General features: G+C 42.3%; 1 protein-coding gene across 1 annotated transcript; it reads left to right on the top strand.

Moving 5' to 3' along the window:
• The first annotated feature begins 6,166 nt into the window (after window positions 1-6,166).
• Window positions 6,167-24,663, top strand: bicc2 (bicaudal C homolog 2). The gene is made up of 19 exons (XM_049585728.1): window positions 6,167-6,679; window positions 7,853-7,899; window positions 8,257-8,326; window positions 8,456-8,535; window positions 8,790-8,951; window positions 10,544-10,597; window positions 10,856-11,071; window positions 11,168-11,419; window positions 11,606-11,737; window positions 12,050-12,239; window positions 14,975-15,108; window positions 15,207-15,412; window positions 16,361-16,466; window positions 17,011-17,050; window positions 19,890-20,053; window positions 21,653-21,875; window positions 23,425-23,576; window positions 23,840-23,939; window positions 24,048-24,663. The coding sequence occupies exons 1-19, from the start codon at window positions 6,430-6,432 to the stop codon at window positions 24,176-24,178; spliced, it is 2,709 nt and encodes a 902-aa protein (XP_049441685.1). The 5' UTR covers window positions 6,167-6,429; the 3' UTR covers window positions 24,179-24,663.
• The last annotated feature ends 274 nt before the right edge of the window (window positions 24,664-24,937 follow it).

Genomic DNA, 24,937 nt, shown 5'->3' with positions numbered 1-24,937 from the left:
CTAACTTTCTTTGATATTTTTGTTAGATATGCAGTGATGATTGTTGGGTAATATGTATGTTGATGTTGTCTAATGTCACTTCTCTATTTGTGTCAAGACAATACATGCACGATAGTGTGCACTGGGGCCCTCCGTAACCTCCTTACGCCACTGCTACTGTTAAATATCTTCTGGGACACTACCTATAGGCTATATTGGGGGTTCAAATTTTTATATTTGCCATTGGATGTTGTGTGCATACACACTGGAATTTTTGGTTTATTGTTGATTGATGTGTCGGAATAACTCCCTAAGTGATGGGTCATCCCTTTGTATCAGTCATTCAGCAGCACAGTGGGTATAATATAGGCAGATCTCAGGTATGTTCAAAACTAGATGTTTTTTAGTTCTTTAATTTTGACCTCCTTTAAGCCGCCAAAGTAAATAAATATATAAATAAAATCCCCACACTACAATTTTTGTTTAGTTTAGAGCTGAGAAGGATTTGAAGGATTTGACCATAGTGGTACTCAGCCAGGTGTCTGGAGACAATCACAGGTTATTGACAGTGATCCAGGGGGGTGCCAGAAAAAAGGGGAATTATTTCTTTTCAATTAAATTAAATCCAGTTCAATTAAATTCAGCTCAGTTCAATTCAGTTCAATTCAATTCAATTTCATTTATAAAGCCCAATATCACAAATCACAATTTGCCCCAGAGGGCTTTACAGCATACTGCATCCCTCTGTCCTTTGGACCCTCACAGCGGAAAGGAAAAAAAAAACCTCTCAAAAAAACCTTTAATGGGGGAAAAAATGGTAGAAACCTCAGGAAGAGCAACTGAGAAGGGATCCCTCTTCCAGGATGGACAGACGTGCAATAGATGTCATGCAACACTATTTAATTCATGATAGATGTGAGCCTGATGTGAGTAAGAATCATAAGGGTGACTATTCTGATCGTAGGTTTCACTTCCTCCTCAGCTGTAGTTGAGTCTGGTCTACATCATATTTAACAGTCAGATGGAGGTCCCTGAAACAAACATTATTAAATGGGGGTCTGTGACCTGATGTGTATCAACTTGGCAGTCCTTGGCATGAAAAAGGAGACAAGCTGGCCTAGAACGTGTTGGGCCTAAATGCCTGTATGTTTGTGCAAAGGGGAACGCAACTGCATGACAAATGTATAGCGTGCTCTTCATAAGGCAAATGTGCATTCATCTCTCTTTTAGCATGTTTAAATCTGTGCTGCAGAGGAGACTTTTTAATTGGTAGCACAGGTGTTACTAATAACATTAACAATGGCTTTGTTCTATTCAAGTGTCACAGTAAGCCGCACAGTGAGCCAGTGAGCCAGTGAGCCAGCAGCATACACAATACCAGGACCCTGAAACTAAAGCAGCTAAAGCATTGATATTTTTAAAATTGATAACTGTGCTTCATGAACAGTGAAATGTCAACAGGTCCTCATGGTGTATGACTCAGGGTTTATTTAAACATTACATCACATTTATGAAGATTCATGTCTGAAAAGGTGTTACAGTAAAACTGAGTTCAGACTGCAGCAAGAATATGAAGTAGAGGCTACTATCTTTGCAGTATTATATCGAAAAAAAACACAACACTTCCCTGCTTTAAACATATACCCAGGTGTATATATTAGAGGTACAGGCTTCATAAATAGGAAACTGCAAATTTAAAATGGCATTTCAAAACCAGTGCAATTTGATAGTCGCAATGCTAAAATATAAATACCCTGCAGAAATATGCAACGGATACCTTAAGTCCTAAAATCAATAATTTGTAGAGATCCAGCTCACTCAGGGAAGCAACATTTTACTTTCAAATTAAGTTTCTGCATAGTCATGAATATGGCATAGAGACCACCAGGCTTTATGACAGTGTCTAATTAAAAATTAACCAACTTTTTGACATTAATTCAAAGACTTCTTGCTTCTGTTGCACTTCTCTCTCAAACACAGTTTCTCCGAGGACACATCTAGGTAAAGTTTCTCAGGATTGTCAGCTCAGTTTTTAGTGTAAATTTATAATGGGCTGTGAGGTGGTGTGGTGAATGAGGAGATTGTGCTGTCTGTCTGTCTGTCTATCTATCTATCTATCTATCTAGATGAATGAAGACTTTACTCATGGGTTCAGGGGGTGATTTAGTAAACCGCCCACAGCTCATCACTCACTCTGCAGGACAGTTTGGCTTTTCTTTACTCGGCCCCTGGATCAAACAGTGACGCACGCCTCGACTCTTCCTGGAAACGTGCACACTCTTTCAGTCAGATGGGGCTAAACAGGGGGCTGGAGAGAGGCAATATGCCATTGTGAAGTCAGATTAAACTTGGAATAATTCCCTCCTTGACCAGTTTCCATGGTGACACAGTCATCATGTCTTTCACTTACCAGCCTCCATGGGCGAATAAGTCTATCCTGCAGTAGTTTGTAATGTTAGCAAGATCTCTGCGCTGCCAAATAATGTTTGCTGACTCGCCTGGGGCCAAATTTGTCTGGGCAATATGGAAAACACCGAGTTGAGCTGGAAACAGAGTCCCACTAGAGATGACTAATTGAGCAGTTTGTTTTTACTCATGTTTCAGTCTGTATTTGAGTTCTCAAGTTTGGGAAATTTAAAGCAGGGAGGGGACTTAATAAGTGCTGAGCAATTTTTGAAATCTCATTTTCTCTTTTTTTTTTGTGTTACCTTCTAAACATTTCTCCCCCGTTGCTGCGGTTCATGACTCTCTGGCTGCCTGCTTGTTCACAAATAAATGGGTTCCCAGCCAGTGGGTGCAGACATAGTAAAAATGGAGCTGGGTATTATTGAAGGCAGTGGTGGAAAGGAAGTAAGTAAACTTACTCATGTGTTTCACTTCAGTACAGTTTAGGGGTATTTGTACTCTACCTTGATACTTTAATTGGATGCCACTTTAAAGTTTTATTCCACTACATTTATCTACCAGCTGTAGTTACTTCTTTTATTGAGAGTTTACACGAAAAACACATGATAAGCTATAGGAAAAACAAAAGCTAAATCCTAACTGACAAGCAGTGCACGTTTCAGATGTTAATGAATCTGATAGCTACAGAACATCTCTTACTTCCTGAATTAATAAATATTCCAGCAGTAAGTGAGACACTGTGTGGATGTCTTTGATTTTTTTAGCAGTTACACCTGAGAGTGATCTCCCCTTTACAGTTATCAGATGGCTTCATTTAATTCCTTGTTAAGCTCGAGGCCCAAAGAGCGAAATTAATCTCATATTTTCTAATAGTTGAATCCAGATTATTGCCAAGTAGGGTTCCACATACAAGGATTTTACTTTGGAGTATTGGTGCGTCACATGAACCTATTAGGAGAATGTAAAATTAAAAGTAAGATCTTGTGTTGCAAAGATAAATGGACATAAATATGACAGTGGCTAATGACAGGTTGGCTGACACCGCTTTAGTGTTTCTGAAACATACATGATACATGTTAAGATCTGGTTTTTATAGATAGTGTAAGGAAGCTCCAGGGTCCAGGTCACATCCAAAATCTGCACACTGTACAATGTTTTACTGTCAAAATTTTATGCTAATGAAAACTCTGGCTCTCTGTAAGTCTGTTCTGTGCTGCAGGTTTCAGGTTTGCTGGTTTTGCGTCGATGTCTGTTCCACCCAGGGGTGTAAATATGGACAGTGCGGGCATTGTGGTTTTGCTGGGGCCTGTGGGGTGGAGGGGCCCAATTGCCACCTGGAAATACACCCTTGTTCAAAGAAGAACTCACGTTAAATAAAAAATGGTGCGATTTATTATGTCCTCAAAAAGGCAAACCCATTTCCATTATGGTTTTCTGTTTGTTTGTTTTAAATTGTATTAACTTAGAACAAAATTATAAGCTTCTTCTACATAAACTATAAAAAACGATTTAGTTTAACTAATATTTTCTTGTAGTTTTTGTCTTATTCACATATGTAATGATGATTGCTGGGTAATATGTAGGATGTCGTCCAATATCACATATCTGCTCAATCATTTAACTCGATGATATGATTTACAGGAAGTAGTTTCGGTGCAAAATTGCTCAAGACTGACAAGCTGGGCACATCTGCATAAAAGCAGCAGTAAGACACACTTCTGGTAAAATATGTACACACCTAAAACTCTGTGTGCGTGTGCTTCATAACTAGTAACTAGGGCCTCCTAGGGCCCATCATAATAGTGTACACTGGGGCCCATTGTAACTACTTTACGCCACTGGTTCCACCATTGATATGTGTTGCTTGTATTAGTCAACGATTGGCTTTTAAATTAATCACATAAATTTAGCTAGCCTGGCGTAAGTTTAAATCTCAGATTTTAGGGAAACTCACAGACATCACCCCCACATCTGCTTCTCTCCCTAACCTGCCCCTGGTAAATTTCCACTCACCTCAACTCTTACTGCCAGCCACACCCATCTCATCAAGGCAACTCTGCTCACCTGCTCAACTCAGCCTGCCACCTCATCAGCCCAACTCCACTCACCTGCTTTCAATCACTGACTGGCTCAGAGGCCGTTTACACGTTGCCGGCTATTTTCATAAACAAACATTTCACCGTCTCCGTTTTCAAAAAGATCTTCGTTTACACTTACCCGTGTATATATACACAAGAGCACGCCAAACCTGTAGGTGGCAGTGTAACAAGAGACTCATGCCTTCCATGTATCCATTGTCGCCATAGCAACATAGGTCGCACTTTTGACACAGGCGCAAGTTCCGCCACGTACTGTGACGTCGACTGCCTATAACTCCGTTTATCTCAGTTTACATGCAAACGCGCAACCGGAGTTTTCCAAAATCTCCACTCTGGCCGGAGTTTTTAGAAAGACTCATTTTCAGAGGAGAAATCTCCGTTTGCGTGTAAACGAAGGGCACAAACGAAGGAAGATATCTCCGTTTATCAAAATCACCGTGTACGTGTAAACGGCCTCTTAGTCTCATGCAAGACATTCCAGCACTCACTCTTGGCTTGATTCCCCGGCACCGACCTTGCTGGTTCCTAACCTGTCTACATCTTTTGTTTCCCAGTAAACTCACCAGCCTTCTGTCCCTGAGAACAAGTTCTGCCTCAGCGTCTCTGGTTTCCGTCTGCCTGTAACTGTGTGGTGTTTTCCTGCCACGACGTTTTAAAGTGAGTGTTCCCACCTGCTGTCAGTCGCCTGCTGTGAGACACCACACACTGCCTTGTGTGTGTGTGTCCCTCTTTTACCTACCTGTCGGCTCATTCCCTGGACCCTGAACCCTGAGACTGTGTATGGGCTCTGAGCCTGAAGAATTAACCGTCTACTCGTGTTCTTATTACCTTGTGTATAATAAAGGTCATTACCAACTGTCTGCCTGCCTCAGAGTGCTGCATTTGGGTTCAGTCACACCTGGTAGACATACACCGGGGCCCATGTAACTACCTTACACCACTGTCTGTCTGCTTGTTTGTATGTTCACGTCTTTTTCTTACACGTTCCAAATAAATATAAAATATCAATATAAACAAATCTAATCTCACAACCCCTTAAAATGCTATGAGTGGCACGAGCAGTCTAATAATGTGATGTATAATAGTGTATCAGTTACAGGGAACATTTTTCTGCAGAAGAAGTACTTTTACTTTTGATAAAAAGTTCAAAAACTTTTAAAAAAAATTTCAAAAAAATTTGCTCACTTATATAAGTAAGTTTACAACGCAGGACCTTTACCAGAGTATTTTCTTCCACCACTGATTGGAGTATTTTTTTTTTTTTTTTTAACCCCAGCATTGTTGCAAAGCTCCCCCTTCACACAAACACCACACACTGCTGCGATACACCCCTCCACTCCCTTCACCCCGACCTCTGGAATCTCAAGCCTTCATACTTCTCATTCAGAGGAAAGGGAGGGAGGGCAGACATGGACAGACGTGCGGTGGAACCCAACTGGATGCCCCGTTTATTTTGTTAGCTGTGTGTGCTGGTGTGAGGATCGTTTTCAGGACGTGTGGGGGTGAAATGTGTATCTTGTCTTAACATAGGTCTTGACTATCTATCCACATAATCTGTGGACATTGAACTGAGGATTACGGAGGATTTGTTCAGAGCAGACTGAGCCTGAACTCAAGTTGTAGATTGTGTTTGTCTGTCTGGAACCCCCTCAGATAGAGAAGGCATGGCCTGTGTTTCAGTGAAGACGTGACTCTCCTTATACATCTATGCGCTGCAAGGCCGTAGCAACAAATCCTTCAAGCCTCCAACAGCTTGAGGAGAAGGAGAAAGAGTAAGATTTGTGTACTAAATTAAGTGAAGGGGGCGGAGGATTTAAAGAAAAGGCACAGGGGGTGTTTCTTGCCCCTCTCTCCCCTTTTCTCTCTCTCCCTGCTGGTCTCCTTGGTCACACACATGCACACATCCTCACACACACACAAACACTGACGAGGGCTCAGTCCTGCTATGGCCACCACCACCACCGAGGAGACCTCTCCGGTCCCGGCCACCGTAGCACCACAGCAGCCTGACTTGGAAACTAGCGTAGAACCCGGCTCAGCAGCAAAGCCTGAGCCCAGCAAGGCCCAAGGAGACAGAGAGGAGAAAGAGGATGAGGAAGAGGAGGAAGGTGGTGGAAAAGGGCAGAGTGTGGACCCGGAGTGGGTGGAGGAGAGGTTCAGAATCGACAGGAAGAAGCTGGAGAACATGTTGTATGGTGAGTGAGCTGAGATTTTAAATGTTCTGTCAACACCATGCACCTATAGACTCAGTGGTGTTTCCACTGGCACGGTTATCAGCTTAATTCCTCCCTATAAGCTGGAAGTTATTCTGTTTCTGATGCCTATCATGGCCTCCCTGTGTGCTCTTCCTCCCAGCCTCTGTTATCTACCTGACCCTGTGTGCCTGTCAGGGCCTCCAGCTGCCTGCGTCCTTGTTGTCACCATCAGTATAACTGCCATCCACTAAACTCCTGTTGCTGTATCACCGTGATTTATGACCCGCAAAGGCTTATGCATTCAGAAGTCTTTTTTGCTATTATCATTCCTGTCTGGGAAGCAGAGGTAACTGCTTGTGTTATCTATCGCTGTTTGGCAGGTTTATGACAAATGCCTCCACTGTGTTACTGGGGAAACTCTTTCTGTGTGTGTGCTACCGCCGCAGACAGAGGCTGATGTTTGTCTGTTTGTCCTCATGCAGACTCTTGATGGGAAAGCTGGAGTGAATTCCAATAACTGTTGGCTGTTTTACTGTGTGTGCATGGGGGGACTGTGCTTATGCGGCTGTTTGAGCAGCGTCAGTCAGGCAGTAAATAGTTTATCTCATCCCTGTGGGTGATAACCTGTCAGACTGCACTTGAGACTTCGCTCTGATAGGCTGAGGAGGGCTTTGTTGTTTTTTTTATTTTTACACATTCCTTCTTGATCTGCAGTTGCTATTTAATTTTTTGGTCAAGTGGGAGGTCTTTGCGTCAGCAGATGCCATTGATGTGATTAGCTGTCTCTAGGCTAATTTGTGGTCGCCCCCCAACCACCACCTTCTCCCTCCACCCCACACTGTTCTCGTCCCATTCCTCAGCTCTGGCCAGCGTATCCCATAGTGACGAGGGCGTTCCCGGGTCCCCCCTCGTACCCTGTAAATGTCACTGTGGAGCGATGGCCTTTTAAAATTGTTTATGTTCCCGGCAACCTCTTGTTCCAGTCGCTTGGCAAATTTCAGACAAGTCAACATTTGAATGTTGACTTTACACACACACGCTTGATACTGAACACTTCTGCTGTAAACAGAGGAATGTTGTGCTGCTGACCAACACGACGTGACAAATGGCACTGCAGGAATTTTGAAACATGTTCTTCATTATCTGTGTGTTCTTCATGTGTGTGTCTTTCAGCTCCAAAGCAAGGAGATGGTGAGACAGGAGAGGAGTTTTTTGAGAGAGTGAGTAGAAGTTCACACCTGGAAACATTTTATTCACAAAACCAGAAGAAAATGCATCTGCTCTCCCTCAGTGAAAGCCACCGATAATCATTAGCGCATAAAGCCTCCTGGTTAAATGTAGCTTACAAATCAGTGAAAGCATCCCTGCCACCATTTTCACATTTGTTCCATACTCTGCATCCACTGATTACTGGTTTTATGGAGGTGATAATTGCAGTCTTTGAAATGCAAACTAGGCTTTGTATTCTTAGGTCGAAAGAGATCTACTGTGAGTCTGGATGTGTTTATGTGGCTCACAATGAGAGCTCTATCTTTTCCTTTTTTCCCCACCCTCTCCTATTGTTTGTGCTTCCACAGGTGATGAGAGAAACTGACACTCAGGTGAAATGGCCATCCAAGCTGAAGATTGGAGCCAAATCAAAGAAAGGTGACTGTGTTTTGTTTCCTTCCTGTAACAGATTGTTCTGTGTTCCAACTGACTGATTTATACCATTTACCATTTACTGTGACACACTCAGATGTGTGGGACTTAAACTGAACTCCTGTTTCCATCTAGATCCACATGTGAAGGTAGAAGGGAAAAGAGCCAATGTTCTGGAAGCCAAAAAGATGATACTACAAGTGCTGGAAACCAGGGTGAGAGCTCTGGTGTCAATAACCTACAGATAATGGCATGCTTTTACATGCGTTCTACTTTGCTACTGCTTTCTTATAAAAATAAAATTATTTGGAAATTATTTTTGTTGTGAAGTTTAAGTTGACACTTTGCAGCTACTGTGTGCATAAAGCTGGATCTTACTCATGTTGATTCTGCCGCATTGACATCTGAAAGCAACAGAGTATTGAAAAGTCATCTTCACAAATGACACAGCTGTCTATATCTAATCCAGGTCAACAAGGTGACTCTAAAGATGGACGTGGCGTACACAGAGCACTCCCACGTGATTGGGAAAGGTGGTGGAAACATCAAAAAGGTGATGGAGGTCACATCTTGTCACATCCATTTCCCTGACTCCAACCGACACAACGGTACGGGAGAGAAAAGCAACCAGGTAACGATCTCTATTTATTGAGACACTAAAGCACTGTTTTAATGAACCACTAACTGCTGCTCCGTCAGGAAACATAAAACAACTTATGGGCTGTGTATCCTCCCGAGACCCTGTGTCCTCATATGAGGACATCATATGTTGGGTTTACTCGACTCTATACGTCATTCGACTTAACTTAGACCTGTTGTCCTTGTTTGTGGACACTTTTTGTGACTAGTGGTAGTAAGAGCACAATGCACTAATCCATGTAAAAACAAGATGGCACCCATCTCTGCCCAGTCAGTCTACAGCTGATCCCACACAAAAGTGGACCCAGGTAAAAACCTGATCAGATTTTATGGCTGAAACTTGTTTATTTATGATTAATAATGTTTATATTTTGATATGGCAACAAATTTGACCAATTTTAGCAACAGTAACAAGATAAGACTCTGTTAATTAGGAAGTACTTGTTTGAGGACATTGGGACCTAAATATCATTGACAATGTTGAGCGTTTTTTTCTAATTATCAGGCCCTACTGATCCCACATAGCTAGGAAAAATAATTAAAAATGCATACCAAACAAAAGTGCGGGTCTAAGGAAGGTATTGGCAAGAATCTGGCGATATGATACGTTTCAGGAAATATGTTACATTACGATACGTTACGTTATGATGTGTTTTAGGAAAACTGTCATATTATAAAGCAGTGGTTTTCAAACTTTTTGTGCCCAAGGCACACCAACAGGCACATCAAAATCTCAAGGCACACCTGTATATCTTTCTGTGCACAATAGCTTCTGCAGCGTGTGTTATCACTCTTATCACAACATAAGACAATAAAAATAAGAAAAAATAAGACAGGTAGCTTTCATGATACCATCTACTGACTGTCTTCGCTGGTCCTTTGTTGTAATTTGCTCCGTACAATAAAGCGATCCATTGTCTCACTCACGGCTTTCTCCGGCTTTTAAATGTCATCATCCCTCACACTGGCTGCCAATCAGGGCTTTTGATGTGTCACACACTCATAATTCCCCCTGTGCAAACAGTGACAAATAGCTCCCCCTGTGAAGGTTTTTTTTAATCAAATGAAGTTAAATTACCTTTTTAAGCTAGAGTTTGCTTCTTTATCAGGAAATGGGTGCGCACAGCATACTGACATAGTCTTAATTAATTTATAACTTTCTGTATAGGCCTTGTTGAATATTGCAATAATAATGTGTGGTTATCCCAAAATCCCGCAGCACACTGCCAATTGAGAACCATTGGTATAGAGTACACACCACCACATGCATTAAAAAGTTTACCTTTTTTATTGGAATTTTTTAATGAAATTGATCACAGTCCCTGTAACATCCAACATATAGCACTACTTTTTGTGCAAAGGAATTAAACAAAGGAATTTGCCTTTATCAGTAAAAAATAAAAGTGCTCCTAAGATTCTCTGGGTAAACAATTTGAGAAAATAAAAAAAGATATAAACAGTTTTAAATCAATATGGTTTCAAGAATCAATACAGTCTCACAAAACATAATATCACGATGCCCAAGAACATCAATATTTTCTTACGCTCCTATTAAATATTCATTTGTTTTTCAACTTTTGCCAGGTCTCCATCGCGGGGCCCATAGAAGGAGTGGAGGAAGCCAGGAGGAGGATACGAGTGAGTGGTCACTGTACAGTCTGAGCATAAACTACCCAGGATAGATTTTTTTTTATTTGTCTCAAAACTCAATTTCTTAGCTCCTGTCAAGATGCAGCGATCAATGGCATGATTAATAGAACGGCTGGCACAAAGACGACAGGTATATTTGTCAAAAAGCTGCTGTCTGTCTCATATCTCTTTATTCCCCCCTCCTCTCTGCGTCCCCTCTCCGTCACACTCTTTCCCTTGTTTTCAATTCAATCCTCCTTTGTGCAGGACCTGCAGCCGTTGTCCTTGACCTTTGACCTTCCGGTCAGCCTGGTGCCACAGGCTCTGCCAGATGCAGGCTCCCCTCTTATCCAGCAGGTAGTGCAGACTCTGGGGGTCAGCGTGAGCTTCAGGGCCGTGCCACCGCATCCTCAGGCACAACCTAACTTCTATGAAAGCTGCTGCACCATCTGGGGCCTGCAGGGCAACGCAGCAGCTGTCAAGGTTAGCGTCAAACATTTTAAAACTGTTTACAATTTATAAACATTGGAATGAAGTCAAATGTAGATCATCATGTATGTATATATCGTCACCTGGCAGAAGGCAACCTGCATCCTGATGGATCTGCTGTTGGGCTCAGAGGTCACAGGCGGTATAGTGAGCAGCCAGATGGACGTCACCTCCCAGCAGCATCTCTTCCTGTTGGGGCAGAACGGAGCTCACTTCCTGAGCGTCATGCATCAGACCCAGACACAGATCATCCTCCCAGACCTCAGCGCTCCTCAGAGCCCCTCCTCGCTGCTCATCCAGGGCAACCCTGACGGGGTGTGTCTGGCTCGGCAGCAGCTCATGGTACAGTGGGGTGTTTTGTTTTTGTTTGGGTAGCATTGTTCTGAAGAACAGTCCTGAGAGGTAGCTGGCGCATTTGTTTGTTTTTGTTTGCTTGCATATGTCAAAATGTATTTTTCACTCTTGTTTCCTGTGTTTTTGTTATTTGTTGTTATTTTACATTCTGTGTGTCTTTGTGTGCACGTCTAGGACTGTCTGCCTGTGTGTTTGATGTTTGACATGCGTGAAGACGGCGAGGCAGATGCTTGTAAGCTGGCTCAGATGATGCAAAACCTGGGAGTCTTCATTAGTGTCAAGCCCAAAGTAAAACAGACCAGCAAGGTACAACTTTATCTGTGTAGCTGTGTTGCTTTGTCCTTGTTAGAATCCCCCTCCCCACTGTCTAAAATGAAATGCTAATTTTGTTGTTTTGTTGGCCACCACTCTCATCTTTTTCAATTCACTTTCTATCTAGGACTACACTCAGCTTGTGATTGTTTATTTCATATGCACTGGATTAAATAAGAAATGTCTATTGAAATATTTCTTGAATGTTCACTTTGATTTAGGATGCAAAACTACTCTCCCCTGTAGTCTCCCATGACGCAGTGTTGTGAATACTGATGTCAAATTCTGTATTGGTGTATTTTTCAGTCAGTGGTGGTGAAAGGTCTGGAAAGGAACATCTCCTGTCTTTATGAGGCTCGCCGTCTGCTCCTCGGGTTAGATTCTTGTGAGACTGCCAAGGTAACTGGGTTGACCCCTAACCCCATGCTCGGCAGCAGCGGCCTCACCCACTATTGGCTCAACATGCTGCTGCAGCAACTTCGTCTCTCTGAGCAGGGTGAGCATGCACACGTCTATGTATCTGTGTTGAAATGTTTCCATCCAAATTGAACGTTACTGCATTTAGAATTTCATCGTTCCCAGCTTTTGCCAAAAAAGACATTTTGGCAGGCAGCAGTGCGTACTGCTGCTTTGCCCCTCCCTCCCACAGATCCAACCTGGGGACACTGAGATGAATGTAATGACAGCAGCCAGTAGACTGCACCAATTTTATGCAAAAACAGAAACAATCAGAATAATTTGACAGATGTTATATTCTCAGAATAGAATATATACTATGCAAACAGCTTTAAGTACAGTTAACTGAAAAGAGAAAAACAAGATCATCTAACCATAAGAGCGACAGTAACTCTCCTATAAGGGGAGACACTACAGGTGAAAACATTTTTTCATGCACTAGTTTGGACTCTTTTGCTTCCATAGAATTTGTTCTTTCAGACCAGGGGTCAGCAACCTTTACTACAAGAGCCATTTCTGGTCCAAAAAAAAAAAAAAGAAATCTGTCGGGAGCTGCAAAATATTTTTGATATTTTAAAGGTAACACAGCCTTATTAAGTCTAAATAAGCTTATCAACATTACTAATAGGTCTAATCATTAATATGTTTTACCATTAGGAGGCTAGTTTGGTGTAAGATATTTATGTATATTTGGTACCTTGCAGCGAAAGTAAACAGATCTGTCTATGCACTATGAATTCAATATTTTCCTCCAAGACTTTTCCTTTCTTGATTTGAAATCCACAGCAAGCTTCACTAAAGAGACTCAAGACAAGCCAATGCTCTCGACGTTTGGAAAAATTTAGAATAAAAAGCGCCAGGCTGCAGACATCACTATGACTCACATTTAGTTGACAAACTCTTTTTCATTTTTTTAATTTGTTGTAGGCCTATAGTTATAAAATTCTTACAATTGGGTAATGTAAGAATCACTGTAGGCCTATAACAATGATAAATGAAAATTGAAATGTTCAAAAATAACCGTGATTCATTTCCATGTTGCCTAATGTTTTGGTCAAAGTCACAGGGAGCTATTGGAGAAGAGCTGCATGTGGTTCTGGAGCCACAGGTTGCCTACCCGTGTTTTAGACCAAAGACTGCATAACATACGGACATGAGCTACCATGACTTCATTAGTTGGTTTGTGGACTCCTGTTTGAAGCCTCGAGTTAAGCAGCTGTTGCCATCTTGTTTTTTGGAGCCAGAGGTGACCATATTTGGAAGAGATGATGGAGCTGTGGAGGAGTGAGGGTGGATGTGACTGTGTTGATGCCTCACAGACAGCCTGTCACTCAAAGTGTCGCTGCCCTTAATAATATATAACTTTAAGCCATAATAAAAAGTAAATGTGTGAGTCATGTAAAAAATTCACCCCCGTACAGTTGTCATGAACAGGGAATTGAGCTATAGAGACCAAAACTGTTTTTGCACCAGGCTGTAAACATGTTTATATATGCTGTAAAGTTGGGCATTTTGACATGGGGGTCTATGGGGACTAACTTAATTCTGGAGGCAGCCTCAAGTAGTCATTAGAAGAACTGCAGTTTTTGGCACTTTTATGTTGGCTTCATTTTTCAGCCCTGAGGCCGCTGCTTGTTTTATACAAGTGGAAATAAAACATACAAAATACATTTTAAGGTGTTCATTTTAGTTCAGATTTCAGTTTGCAAAAAGCACATATATAATGAGATAATACTCACTGACATATTTTAACATTAAATTTCAGAAAACTTAATGTAAGTAATCAGCTGGGGAAGTTTCATGGTGATATCTATTAGTTCAAAGTTTCACCCCATTTGCCTGTAGTGCCTGACTTGTGGTCTAAAAATGTATGAAATTTTACAACACACATCCTTAAGGCCATTTCTTAAAATTAGTTTTTTTTCCTTGAACTCTGGACCAGACATGTCTATTTCAGTAGAACTTACATATGCCAAACTTTCCAGTTTTATTCCTGTCTATATTCTGAAGGTTCCTAAAAAACTGGCTCGCCAAAGGGTCCAATCTGGCCCACTAGATGACTTAGTGCACCTAGTATCGATGCATTTATATAGGCTATAGGCTAAGAGGTGCCAGGTTTCAGGAGTAAGTTAAAGCCTACTTCATGTTAAATACTGCCTCAGAGGCATTTCCACTCTGACCAGAATACACATCTCTGAAATAACAATGAATACTTAGTGTGGTCATATTTAGAGATATTAAACATTGTGCAAAAGATTGTCAGTAAGCAGCTTTAGTACAAAAGAATCTGTATCAGACTTCTATCTTAAAACAGCATTGTTGAAACCCTCCTGCGAAGGCTCTACCAAACTTTTGATTTGTAAATGGATTGTAAGGCAGGAAATAACTTAACCTGCTTTCCTAATAGCTGCCACCTTAGTTTGGTGTGGTGAATTTGTGTCGCCTGTATATGTGGTTTTATTCAGTATATTATTTTGTTCTTGGGTTTTATTTCTGGGGCAGGAGACAGTACAATTCTGATAACCGTATGTTCCAAATTCTGTAACCATAACTGTTTTGTGCAGTTTGTCTTTATCAATATAGAACCTTTATCTATATCCGCTGTTTGTTGAAACTCTTTATAAGTCAGTGTTTTTCCCCGTTTCTGGCATTTCTATTCAGGCTGTGTTATATTCACACAGCTAAAATATGCAGTGGATGGAAACTCTGCTTGATCCCGCATTCAAAAGGAATGTGTTGTTTTACTCACTATCACGTCCCCCTCGTATTGATCAGGCTCTGTGCCAGCTCCCACTCCAGAGGTGCTGACTGGTACTAAGCCCCGCCCCTCACCCCCACCAGGTCTCACCCCTCATGCTGACGAGGGGAGGACAGGACTGAAGGGGACAGACAGCCGGCCACTGGAGAAGGTTTGTCACTGTCTCCAGCCAAACTGCTATCAGTACAAAACACAGATTAACCTCAGTAGTAATAAACACCGAGCACTAAATTCTACTTTGTCCTTCAGATCCTAGAAAATGAGGACCAGTCTGGCCAGTCAGAGGATGAGAGCTCTAAGGTCATGGAGATGTCATCATCTGAGGCGTGTGATTCAGTCAGCAGCATCAGCAGGATGGGATCGCTGGGACGGAGAGGGAGTCTCCAGAGTCCTGAGATCACTAAGATTTTTGTCCAGGGGAGACGCCATTCAACTGGCCAGGCACTAACACACAGGTGAGCGGTCAGTGATAAAAAAAAAAAATATATATATATATATTTTTTTTTGTATAGGCCCTGTTGAATATTGCAATAATCCCACTGCACACCTGGATTGGTATCACAGTACACCAGTGTGCACTGGCTGCAGCACACCATTTGAGAAACATCGGCTTAGTCAAAGAACAGGTGCCACATATACAAAGGCAATGTCCTTGCCACAGCGGCCGCAAGTTCGACTCCAGGCTGCAGCCTTTTGCTACTTGTCATCCCCTCTCTCTCCCCCTTTCACGCTGAGACTGTCCTATCCAGTAAAGGCAAAAACACCCCCAAAAAACAGTTGTTTTTGTCACTTGTGAAGTTATTGTTTTGTCTTACATAGATTTCCTGATGACTTACTGTAAAATCAGCCTGAGTGTAATTCAAACCAAAATCAAAAACCAAGTCACAACCTAAAAATAAATGCTTGACCTTGTGGGGACCAAGGTTTTGTCCCCAGATGGAGGATGAGTCCCCACAATGACTGTAAACAGATTGTTACCCCCTACAGCAGGGTCGATACGCACACACACGCACACACACACACACACACACACACAGATACTTACACACCTGCATGTGCCAGATCTGTCAAGAATCTACAAATCTTGCTAAACCTGACTAAGAGAAAAGAAACCTTATTGACCTCATCTGTATTTTCCTTTTCGCTGAGTCTCTGTCCTTTTTGCGGTTCTCTGGATAAAAAACACTTTGCTGTGCAGTTTTAATGGAGCATCTCTCCTTTAATAAAATCCGTAATTATACACCACCACCACACTGTCTTTGAAAACCCTCCTATAATGTTATATTTCTGCTATTGCTCTCGGCAATGAAAGTGTTGATAAGCCCTCCAATGTTGGACAGAGCCATCACAGTTTAACCTAACCTTGTCTTTCCATCTGTGCTTGTGTCTCCTGAATGTGCCAGATTGCTGAACGTAGAGACTGAGGGAGGGAGGAGTGAGCGGAGGAACAGCCTGAGGAGAGATGTGACGCTGGCTCAGGATGTTCACGCTGACTCATCCAAGGCTGAGGTGAGGAAAAACAGGAATTGCAGGTCTCTTTGTTTTTATTTTTTGCCTTGCAAACTGATGCATCCATCTCTACAACTTTATTTGGCTAAATCTCAGTGGAAAGACAATTCAGTCTTGAACCTCTCAAGACTTAAGACACTGAAGGTTTGACAGTGTTTTGGAGATAATGACTTGTAGAAGAGGAGGGTGTACGAAAGAATGAGGACACAAGATTTAATGCCTCACAATCCTGTTCATAAAACTGTAGATGACAAGACTAAAAACAGCGGGAACACTTCATTTGTGATGTTATGTAACCTATTGATTTGCACATCCCTGACCCCGGTGCAATTTGATTTTGAGAATCGATTTCTGTGTTTATTTGCTTTCCTTCTTATTTGTCATCTCTCACTCTGAAAGGTTACTGAGCAGAGGATTAACAAGTTTACCGCCACAGCAGCAGGAAGTGTTAGCCCCCACCTCTGCCTGTGCTCGGTAACCAGAGAAAAAATAATTCAATTTCATGCATTATTTACCCACTCTATTTCCTGTTGGTGCTTTGTAGGATTATGACTATGAGAGGAAGAAACTGCTGGCAACCAGAGGTTAGTGCTCCTAAATGTTTAATATTTCTTTCCTGTCTTTGGGTTTTGAGAGCTCTGCACAGGCTTCTGCAGAGCAACAGCAATAATTAGGGCAGTGCTAAGCAAACATTTCTTTCTTTTATTGATCTATAGTTGGTGTATGCTGCAGACAGATATATTAAAAACACATTTTGCTGGAGGATTTGGCCCAGCATACTTCCTGTATATTGTTTTGCCCATCAAACAGCCGCCTATATACAACCAAGCTGTTGTTTTTGGAGCTGAACTAGACACAGATTGGAAAAGCACTTAAAGTCAGCTCCTCAAACAACACTAGATCAAGTGAATCATTGAGTTTAAGGGCACAACTTTTTGGTCATATTGTTGAGAAAACATGATTTAATGTCTTATGATTATCCAGGATGAAGTAGCCTATTTAGTCCATTCAAGTATGTTATGGAGGCAACGCATTAATATCCCGAGCAGAGGCAGGCTTTTGATAGAGGGGGCCCATTTCAGTGCCGCTCACTGCCAAGACAACTGATGAAGGGGACCTGTTTATGGGCTGCACACTGCCAAAGTTATAATAGAGTAGCACTGGCACTCCCACTTAATTCACATGGGGCAGATACACAATGCAGACAACACACACGGGCATGCAGTCGAAGTTGTGTGTGGGCCCTTGTACGCACACATGCATGGATGGACACATGCATACATGCATGGATGACACACACACACACACACACACACACACACACACACACACACACACACACACACACACACACACACACACAGAGGAAACAGTGCCTCATCCATCATGCAGAATGAGAGATACTGGGAAGATCTGCAGCCAAATGGTACTAAATTCCCTCAGTGTTGCTTTATGGGATTATGAATTAGCAGTTTGAATGGGCCATCTGCCTCACAGTCATTAAGACACCCATATGCCAGTATATGAATGGGACATTTACTCACACAAACAGACACATACCACACAAATGACAACCCACCAGTTATAATCCTATTGATATCACACTCTTTTGAGTGCTGTTCATTTTTTTTTTTTTTTTTTTATCACACATTCACACATGGATCCTGTTCTGCTGCCAGAAGAGGCCCAGGGTCACTTGTTTGTTATTTGAGAGTGTGTATGTGTCTCACTCTCAGCAATTTGAGTTCTATTAAGTATGCCACATGCTGGCAAGGAGAGGCACTTTCGTGATTCATTATTTAACACCTGAACCCAGCTTGTCCAATTCAGACTATCAGACGAGATGTTGAAAACCTGCAATGCATTTTCATGATAGGCGGACTGAGGCTGTATGCATTGTTGTGTGCCACAAAAAGCATCTATTTTTCTTTTTTTTTTTTTACTTTGTGCAGCTTGTGAGGAGAGCTTTCAGAAAGTGTGCGCTCTTTCAAATCTCTATCTTTTCTCCTTTCTTTTCAGAATTCATGCGTATTATTCCTACGATCTAAAAGGTCCAAAAAATATTTGTAAACATGACCAACTCTACTGAATCCAAAAGCTAGAGTGCTTACACTCAAATTTGTGATGTCATAGGGTACAAGGTCTGGAGCTCCTCCACAGACAGGAATGCTCTGAGTATATGGGAGCATTTTCTGTTTCAGCACTGAGTACACTAGAATAAAGAAAAACAAACATTCTGTGGGTCCACAAAATCAGGCTCCCATTTATTGTCTATGAAGCAGCTCCAGACTTTATACCCTATGACATCACAAATTTGAGACTTCTCTGGTTTCTGGCTTTGAGAGAGTAACTCATGTCCACAAATATTGATTAAACTTTCCAAGGCTATGGAAATCATATATTGGAATTATTAATTTAGGTGGTGCTCCCCTTTAAAACTGCTACAATCCGCATTTCTAAATTAACAATGGATCAAATTATTAAGTGTAATGCAAGATGATTGCAACCATCTTGCTACCCATGTGAGTTCCCCAGCAAAGATGCACAGATTCAGCACTTCGTCTATTTGCAATACTTTTATTGACTACTGCCCAGTACACAACAACAAAATCAATCTTCAACATGTGCCTACAGTTGCCCGGTTCCTCCAGCACATGTCTCCCAGTCTATTCAGTTTTAAACCCAAAACTCAGGCAGTGTACCTCTCCTCAGTCTGGGCCACAGTCCCCAAAGGCCAGCAGACTACTGCATGACCAAGGGACAGATGTAATCAGAACAAACCAGCAGCAGCTGTGTCAGTCAACTCACCTGGTACCACTCTCATGAACCATCTCCCCCACACCTCTCCCCCACAGCTGATTACTAACTACACCCACCTCAACGGTGATGCTCATAGTGACAAACCCACAGGGAACACTGCAGTTCCCCTCAACACTACTGTACAGTTTAGTATCTTTCAACTTAATATTTTGGTTTTATGTAACTTTACTGTTTCACTCTCACCACATCTCATTAGTTTTGCTTCCAGGTACAACAGGCAGTTGATTTTAGCAGAAGGCTCTAATAAGTCCACCACAAGTTTCCTTCCCAGTGCTTAACTGCAGACAAAGTTAGCAACTAACTGGTAAACTTAGTAGAACATTTAGCAGCTGAAGAGCCAGATATTTCTCTCAGGAGCTGGCAGGGAGCAAAACAGCTGAAAGAGGAGTAAATACTGGATTACTTTCACCAAATGGACAGAAACTCAACTCTGAAAGGAATGCTAGTATCACTCCATGTCTGCTCAATGTGTAAATGAGCAAATGTTCACGCTAACACACAAGGTGATGAGCTTGTGTCAGCTGTTCCCAAGTGGCTAAAAAAATAGTTAATGCAGGTTTTAAGTCTATATTTTCCTCTGTGTGTTTTTGTGTGTGTTGTCAGCAATGCAGAGGAAGCCTGTGGTCACGGAGGTCCAGACACCCACAGACACCTGGAGTGGCCTTGGCTTCTCCAAGTCCATGCCAGCTGAGGCTGTCAAGGAGCTCCGCAACATCAGCCGACGCAGCTACAAACCCTACCTGAGCATCAGCAATAGTCAGCAACAGGTACAAATGAGCATCATGCTAACTTAAAGGGGTAGTTCAGCCCAAAATCAAACATACACAGTTGTCCTCTTATCTTTAGTGCTGTTTATCAGTCTAGACTGTTTTGGTGTAAACTGTCGAGTGTTGGAGATGTCAGCTGTAGAGATGTCTGCCTCTTCTCAAATATAATGGAACTAGATGGCACTCAGCTTGTGGTGCTCAGAGTGTCAAAAAATACACTTGAAAAACTCAACAACAATGTCTCTGTCCAGAAATCACGACGAAGATAATCCACAGACTTTGCTGGGAGCAGCTTCAAGTAGGAACTATTTTCTTTCTACCGAACTACACCTACCAACTGTATAACTGCACAGAAGGAAGCGTGCCTCTACTGCTAGCTCACCTCGCACCACTGAAATAGCTAACAGTACAGCTCACCTGTGGACGCCATCAATGTTTACATCTCGCACTGTCACGAGCACAAGCCTCTTGTCCATGAGTAGATGCACGTTTCCTTCTGCGTGGTGATGCGGTTGGCAGGTGAAAGGTAGAAAGAAAATAGTTCCTACATGAAGCTACACACAACAGGGTCTGTGGATTATCTTGAGTGCCTTTTTTAAATGTATTTTTTTGGCACTTTGATCACCACAAGTCGAGTGCCATCTAGTTCCATTATATTTAAGAGAAGGCAAACATCTCTATGACTGATATCTCCAACACTCGACAACTCACACCAAGACAATGTAGATAAGACATACGAGCAAAAATATGTATTTTTGATTTTGGGGTTGAACTCTCACTTTAATTTTTTCGTGTAACAAACAGAAATAAAATTGACCTCCCACTTAGCGTGTTGCATTCTGATGGTTGATTTTACCTTAAGCTTTGACTTCTACACTTCTGCTGAACTGGCTGAATTCTTTTAAGCTAGCCAAAGCACTTTTTTGTTGCAGTGCGGTAAAACAAGCACCCCCCATTGCGGCACACTAACACAGTCTCATTTATTGGTATTGCTCTCTCACAGTTTAGAGCATTTATCTCACTGTGTGGTAAGCATTGCCAATTTGTACGCTCAGTTACCTGGGGTCTGATACCATCGCCTCACTCAACACAGCCACTCCTCAGCAACCTGTTCACCTGAGCTTTTTCAGCTCATCTCCTCGGCTCTTTAAAAGCCTCCTGAATGGCTGCTCTCTGACTGCTCTGTAGCCAGTGATGGAGAATCCGACTCACTCAGGTTAATAAGAGCAAGAGGCATTCCCCCAATAAGTTCAATTTTCTTCTGAGACCCAGACAGCTGGGAGGAAGCATTGGCTATGCCCGCTGCATTGATAATTTCCAGTGAGAAAGTGCTACTATCAGGTCAGCCAACAGGGGCAAATGAGCTTTCTTATTAAATCTTTAGATCTAAGGATGTCTTATGTCCACTGAAACCCTCCTACGCAACAGAGTATGTGATCACTTGTACCCGTTTGCCTTCCGACCTGTAGCACTGACAAAGAGACGAGAGATGAAAGAGGGGGATAGTGACAGAAGTACAAGGTGCTGCTGTGAAATGTTCGCAGATGAAAGTAACACTAGTTAATATTTAATGCTGTTACAATTTCTGTCTCCTTCTAGTCTTGGGCAACTCAGGTGGGAAAGGTGTGTAATGGGAGCGACTGTGAGAACTGGAGGGACAGACGTGGATCCACATCGTCATCCCTGCCTGTCTCTTCCTCCTCCTCCTCCTCCTCCTCTTCCGCCTCCTCCCCCTCCTCACCCCCGTCTACTTTCTCTTCTTCCACCTCCTCCTTCCCCGCATTTGCATCCTCGACGAATAGAAGCAGAAATGATAAACCCTGTAAGTCCTACATATTTGTGTGTTTTTAAAGGGGACCTATGATACTTTTCCTGATTTTCTGTCAAACATATAATGTCACAATGTTGGATGTTTGTATTAAACAGGGGCAAATAATATAAACCTCAGGCTTTAGACTGTTCTGAATACTGTTTCCAATGTTTTTTCTAATTTCACAACAAGCTGATGTCAGCTCACAACACATTTCTTTGTAGACCCTTTTAGGGCTGCCGTCACAATGACGCCATTTTATTGGCTGGAGGCAAAACAAGAATCTCCACCACAGGGCTGTAGGCTACATGGGAGACTTAAAATGTCATGTTGTTGTGTTATTGGGTGCTAGAATAGAAGGAGTCATGGCTCAAAACTTTAATTTTATTGCATACCAGCAGCCACTGTCCGTCAACAAAAACAAAGACAACTGTGGTTAAATGTGTTAAGACAAAAGAACTGGACAGAGGTGATCAACAAAAATGCTCGCATGTAATATCAGGCTAGTGAAAAAGTATTTACTGGTGTGGGGATGAGTAACGTTATGTGTATTAAGGGTTTTAATTAGCTAACGTTAGCTTCGATAGCAAAACAAACAGGAAGAAACTGTTAAAGTGTCGTCCTCCATTGTTAGATTGGCATAGTAATCAACCACAAAGCTTCAGCAATCCTGACAAGCATACGGGTCGACCTGTCTGGTCCCGTTGGTCAGTGTTTACTTTTCAAGTAATATTCGCAGTCCCTGAGAGTGAGTGACGTGACATGGTGTGTTTGTAAATTCAGTCTGACAATCTACACTAAAATGTTAGCACTGTTGGTTGAAGAAATGGAGCGTCATATTTCTATATAAATTACGTAAGGGTTAAGCTTATCACACATTCGCTCCACTTAGCGCTCTGCTGCTCTGTCTCCTCAGACAGAGTGTCGAGATTGCACTCTCCCACTCCGAGAGTGTGGTGCTGTGGATAACTAAATGGTACATTCCGCAAGTGCTCCGAATTTCTGAATGGTCCAGTTTGTGCCAGAGTGTACTCCGGCACTCAGAATGGAGTATTTCTGAATGCACAACTCACATCCTCTTCCTCTATTGTCTAAAACAAGCCAACAGAACTTGCTAGCTAGCGCTAGCTAATGTCTGTGGAGGATTGTTTTGCCTCCAGCTAAGCCCCGCCCACCAAAAAAAGTCATATTGTTTACTAACAGTAATAGGGTCTATGATTATTTGCTCCAGGCATGCTACTGTAAGTGTTTACAAGCCTCCGCCGTTGCATGTAGCTACATGCTAACATCAGGGAACCCCGTAATTTTGGTTGCAGATTTTGGTTATTTCTCCCCGATTTTGGATCGCATTCCTGGTGGCCCATATCTGGTTGTTTTTAGAAGCTGTTAATTGATAAGTTTTCACAAAGTGCTGCTATTCTCAGTTAGTCATTCCCTGGCTGCAAGTATAAAGCTGAAAATGAGCATAATAGGTCGTCTTTAAGCTTGATAATACAGAGTGGGCTACTTTCTCTCCCCCACGTATAACCTTTTCCTCTCAAATTTGACCTTTGATGTCTAGTGGAAAGCAGCTACTTTGATGGTGTGTGCTCATCAAGGAGGGCATCAACCTGCAGTCAGCGGAGCCCCTCCCCCCAAATGATAGATGACCTGCCTGAACTGCTGAGCCAACTTGGCCTAATCAAATACATTGATGTGTTTGAACAACAAGAGGTAAACATATGTAGGGGTTTGCACTGAATCTTTCTCCAACGCAAACTTAGTAAAAACAACTGTTATTGGTGTGCGTGAAAAAAATATTTTCATCATCACTTACACATGCAACACGCTGTTTTTAAGTTGGGCTGGCTGCGTGGGAGAACTTGCCGCAGAGCCTGAAACACACACAAACAAGCACACACACTCGTGTCCCCCAGCCAAAGCGTTATGCAGCATTAATGAGCACCATGATGCAACTGCTGTCTGTACTCATCCAGATTGACTACCAGACATTCCTCACGCTGTCTGATGAAGATCTGAAGGAAGTAGGCATCTCCACCTTTGGAGCCAGACGCAAGATGTTACTGGCAATCTCAGGTGAGAATCTGATGCTTGGATTCAGATCTGTTTCTCCATGTGTTAACGCAGTAGGTGGTGCCCGCCCCCTCTTGTGAAAATTATTAAGTTATTTATCCTCCAATGCAGACCTGAACAGGAGCAAGAGGAGGCTCTCCGATACACCCGCCGTGAAGCCTGGCTACCTGGAGGGCGGTGCTAGTGGGCGACTACCACGAATCATGGACCTTGACGTTGCTGCTCAGAGTAATCGCTGGTGAGAGGAGACGCCGACGAGCTCTGAGCTCCATCTGACGGACGTGACTGACGTATTCAGCCTCTAAAAAAGTACACAGTGATGCTGTTGCCAGGGCAGAGGTCAGATGTGTTGTTTACTCGCGGTAAATGGATAATCACAAAACTGCCTGAGGAGCAGCAAACATTATGTAAACATTTGACTCCAGTGCCTTTCATCTACAGCCATACCCCAAAGCTTTTTATAAAAAATCAAGACAAGGAGGTCTTCCTTTCCAAGCCTCTGATTCTACATGAAACAAACTGTATGAAACACAACTGACAATGGGACCACGCTGATCCTTTGTGGTGTTTTTTATCATCATAAAGTGCCTTTCTTATGCAAACTGTAACGCCTGTGCTTTGTCTGTGTGTTTGAGTCCATGTTAACCACTACATTTATGCAATTGTAAATAGGTATTTACAAGAATAAATGTCATTCTACTAAAATAGTGATGATAAATAAAATGTTTCCAGCAAGGTTTATCGACCTAGACTGTATTTTTTGGGGAGGCATTTTATACTTTTATTGGAGAGTGAGGGAATAAGGGGAATGACATGCAAAAAAAGGTCCGTGGCCAGACTCATACCAGGGGCATTACAATTATATGGTCTGCACTTTAAACCCTGAAGCCACCGGGACACCCCTGAGAGCACTATTTTTGATTAAAAAGCACATGTAACCAGCTGTAGTGTGAGCTGACCCTCAACTAAAAGCCAGGCTCAGACCACCAGAGGGCACTGGT

Source organism: Epinephelus fuscoguttatus, linkage group LG9 (assembly GCF_011397635.1).
Source record: "Epinephelus fuscoguttatus linkage group LG9, E.fuscoguttatus.final_Chr_v1".
NCBI classification, from domain to species: Eukaryota; Metazoa; Chordata; class Actinopteri; order Perciformes; family Serranidae; genus Epinephelus; species Epinephelus fuscoguttatus.
Note: the sequence above shows the minus strand (reverse complement) of the source record. Positions and strands in the feature narration are given on the sequence as shown.

Coding starts and splice junctions, on each gene's coding strand:
- bicc2 (XM_049585728.1), top strand. CDS start 6,430: ATGGCCACCACCACCACCGAGGAGACCTCTCCGGTCCCGGCCACCGTA. Junction 10,598..10,855: donor AAGCCAGGAGGAGGATACGA/GTGAGTGGTCAC, acceptor TCCTTTGTGCAG/GACCTGCAGCCGTTGTCCTT. Junction 15,413..16,360: donor GGCCAGGCACTAACACACAG/GTGAGCGGTCAG, acceptor TGAATGTGCCAG/ATTGCTGAACGTAGAGACTG.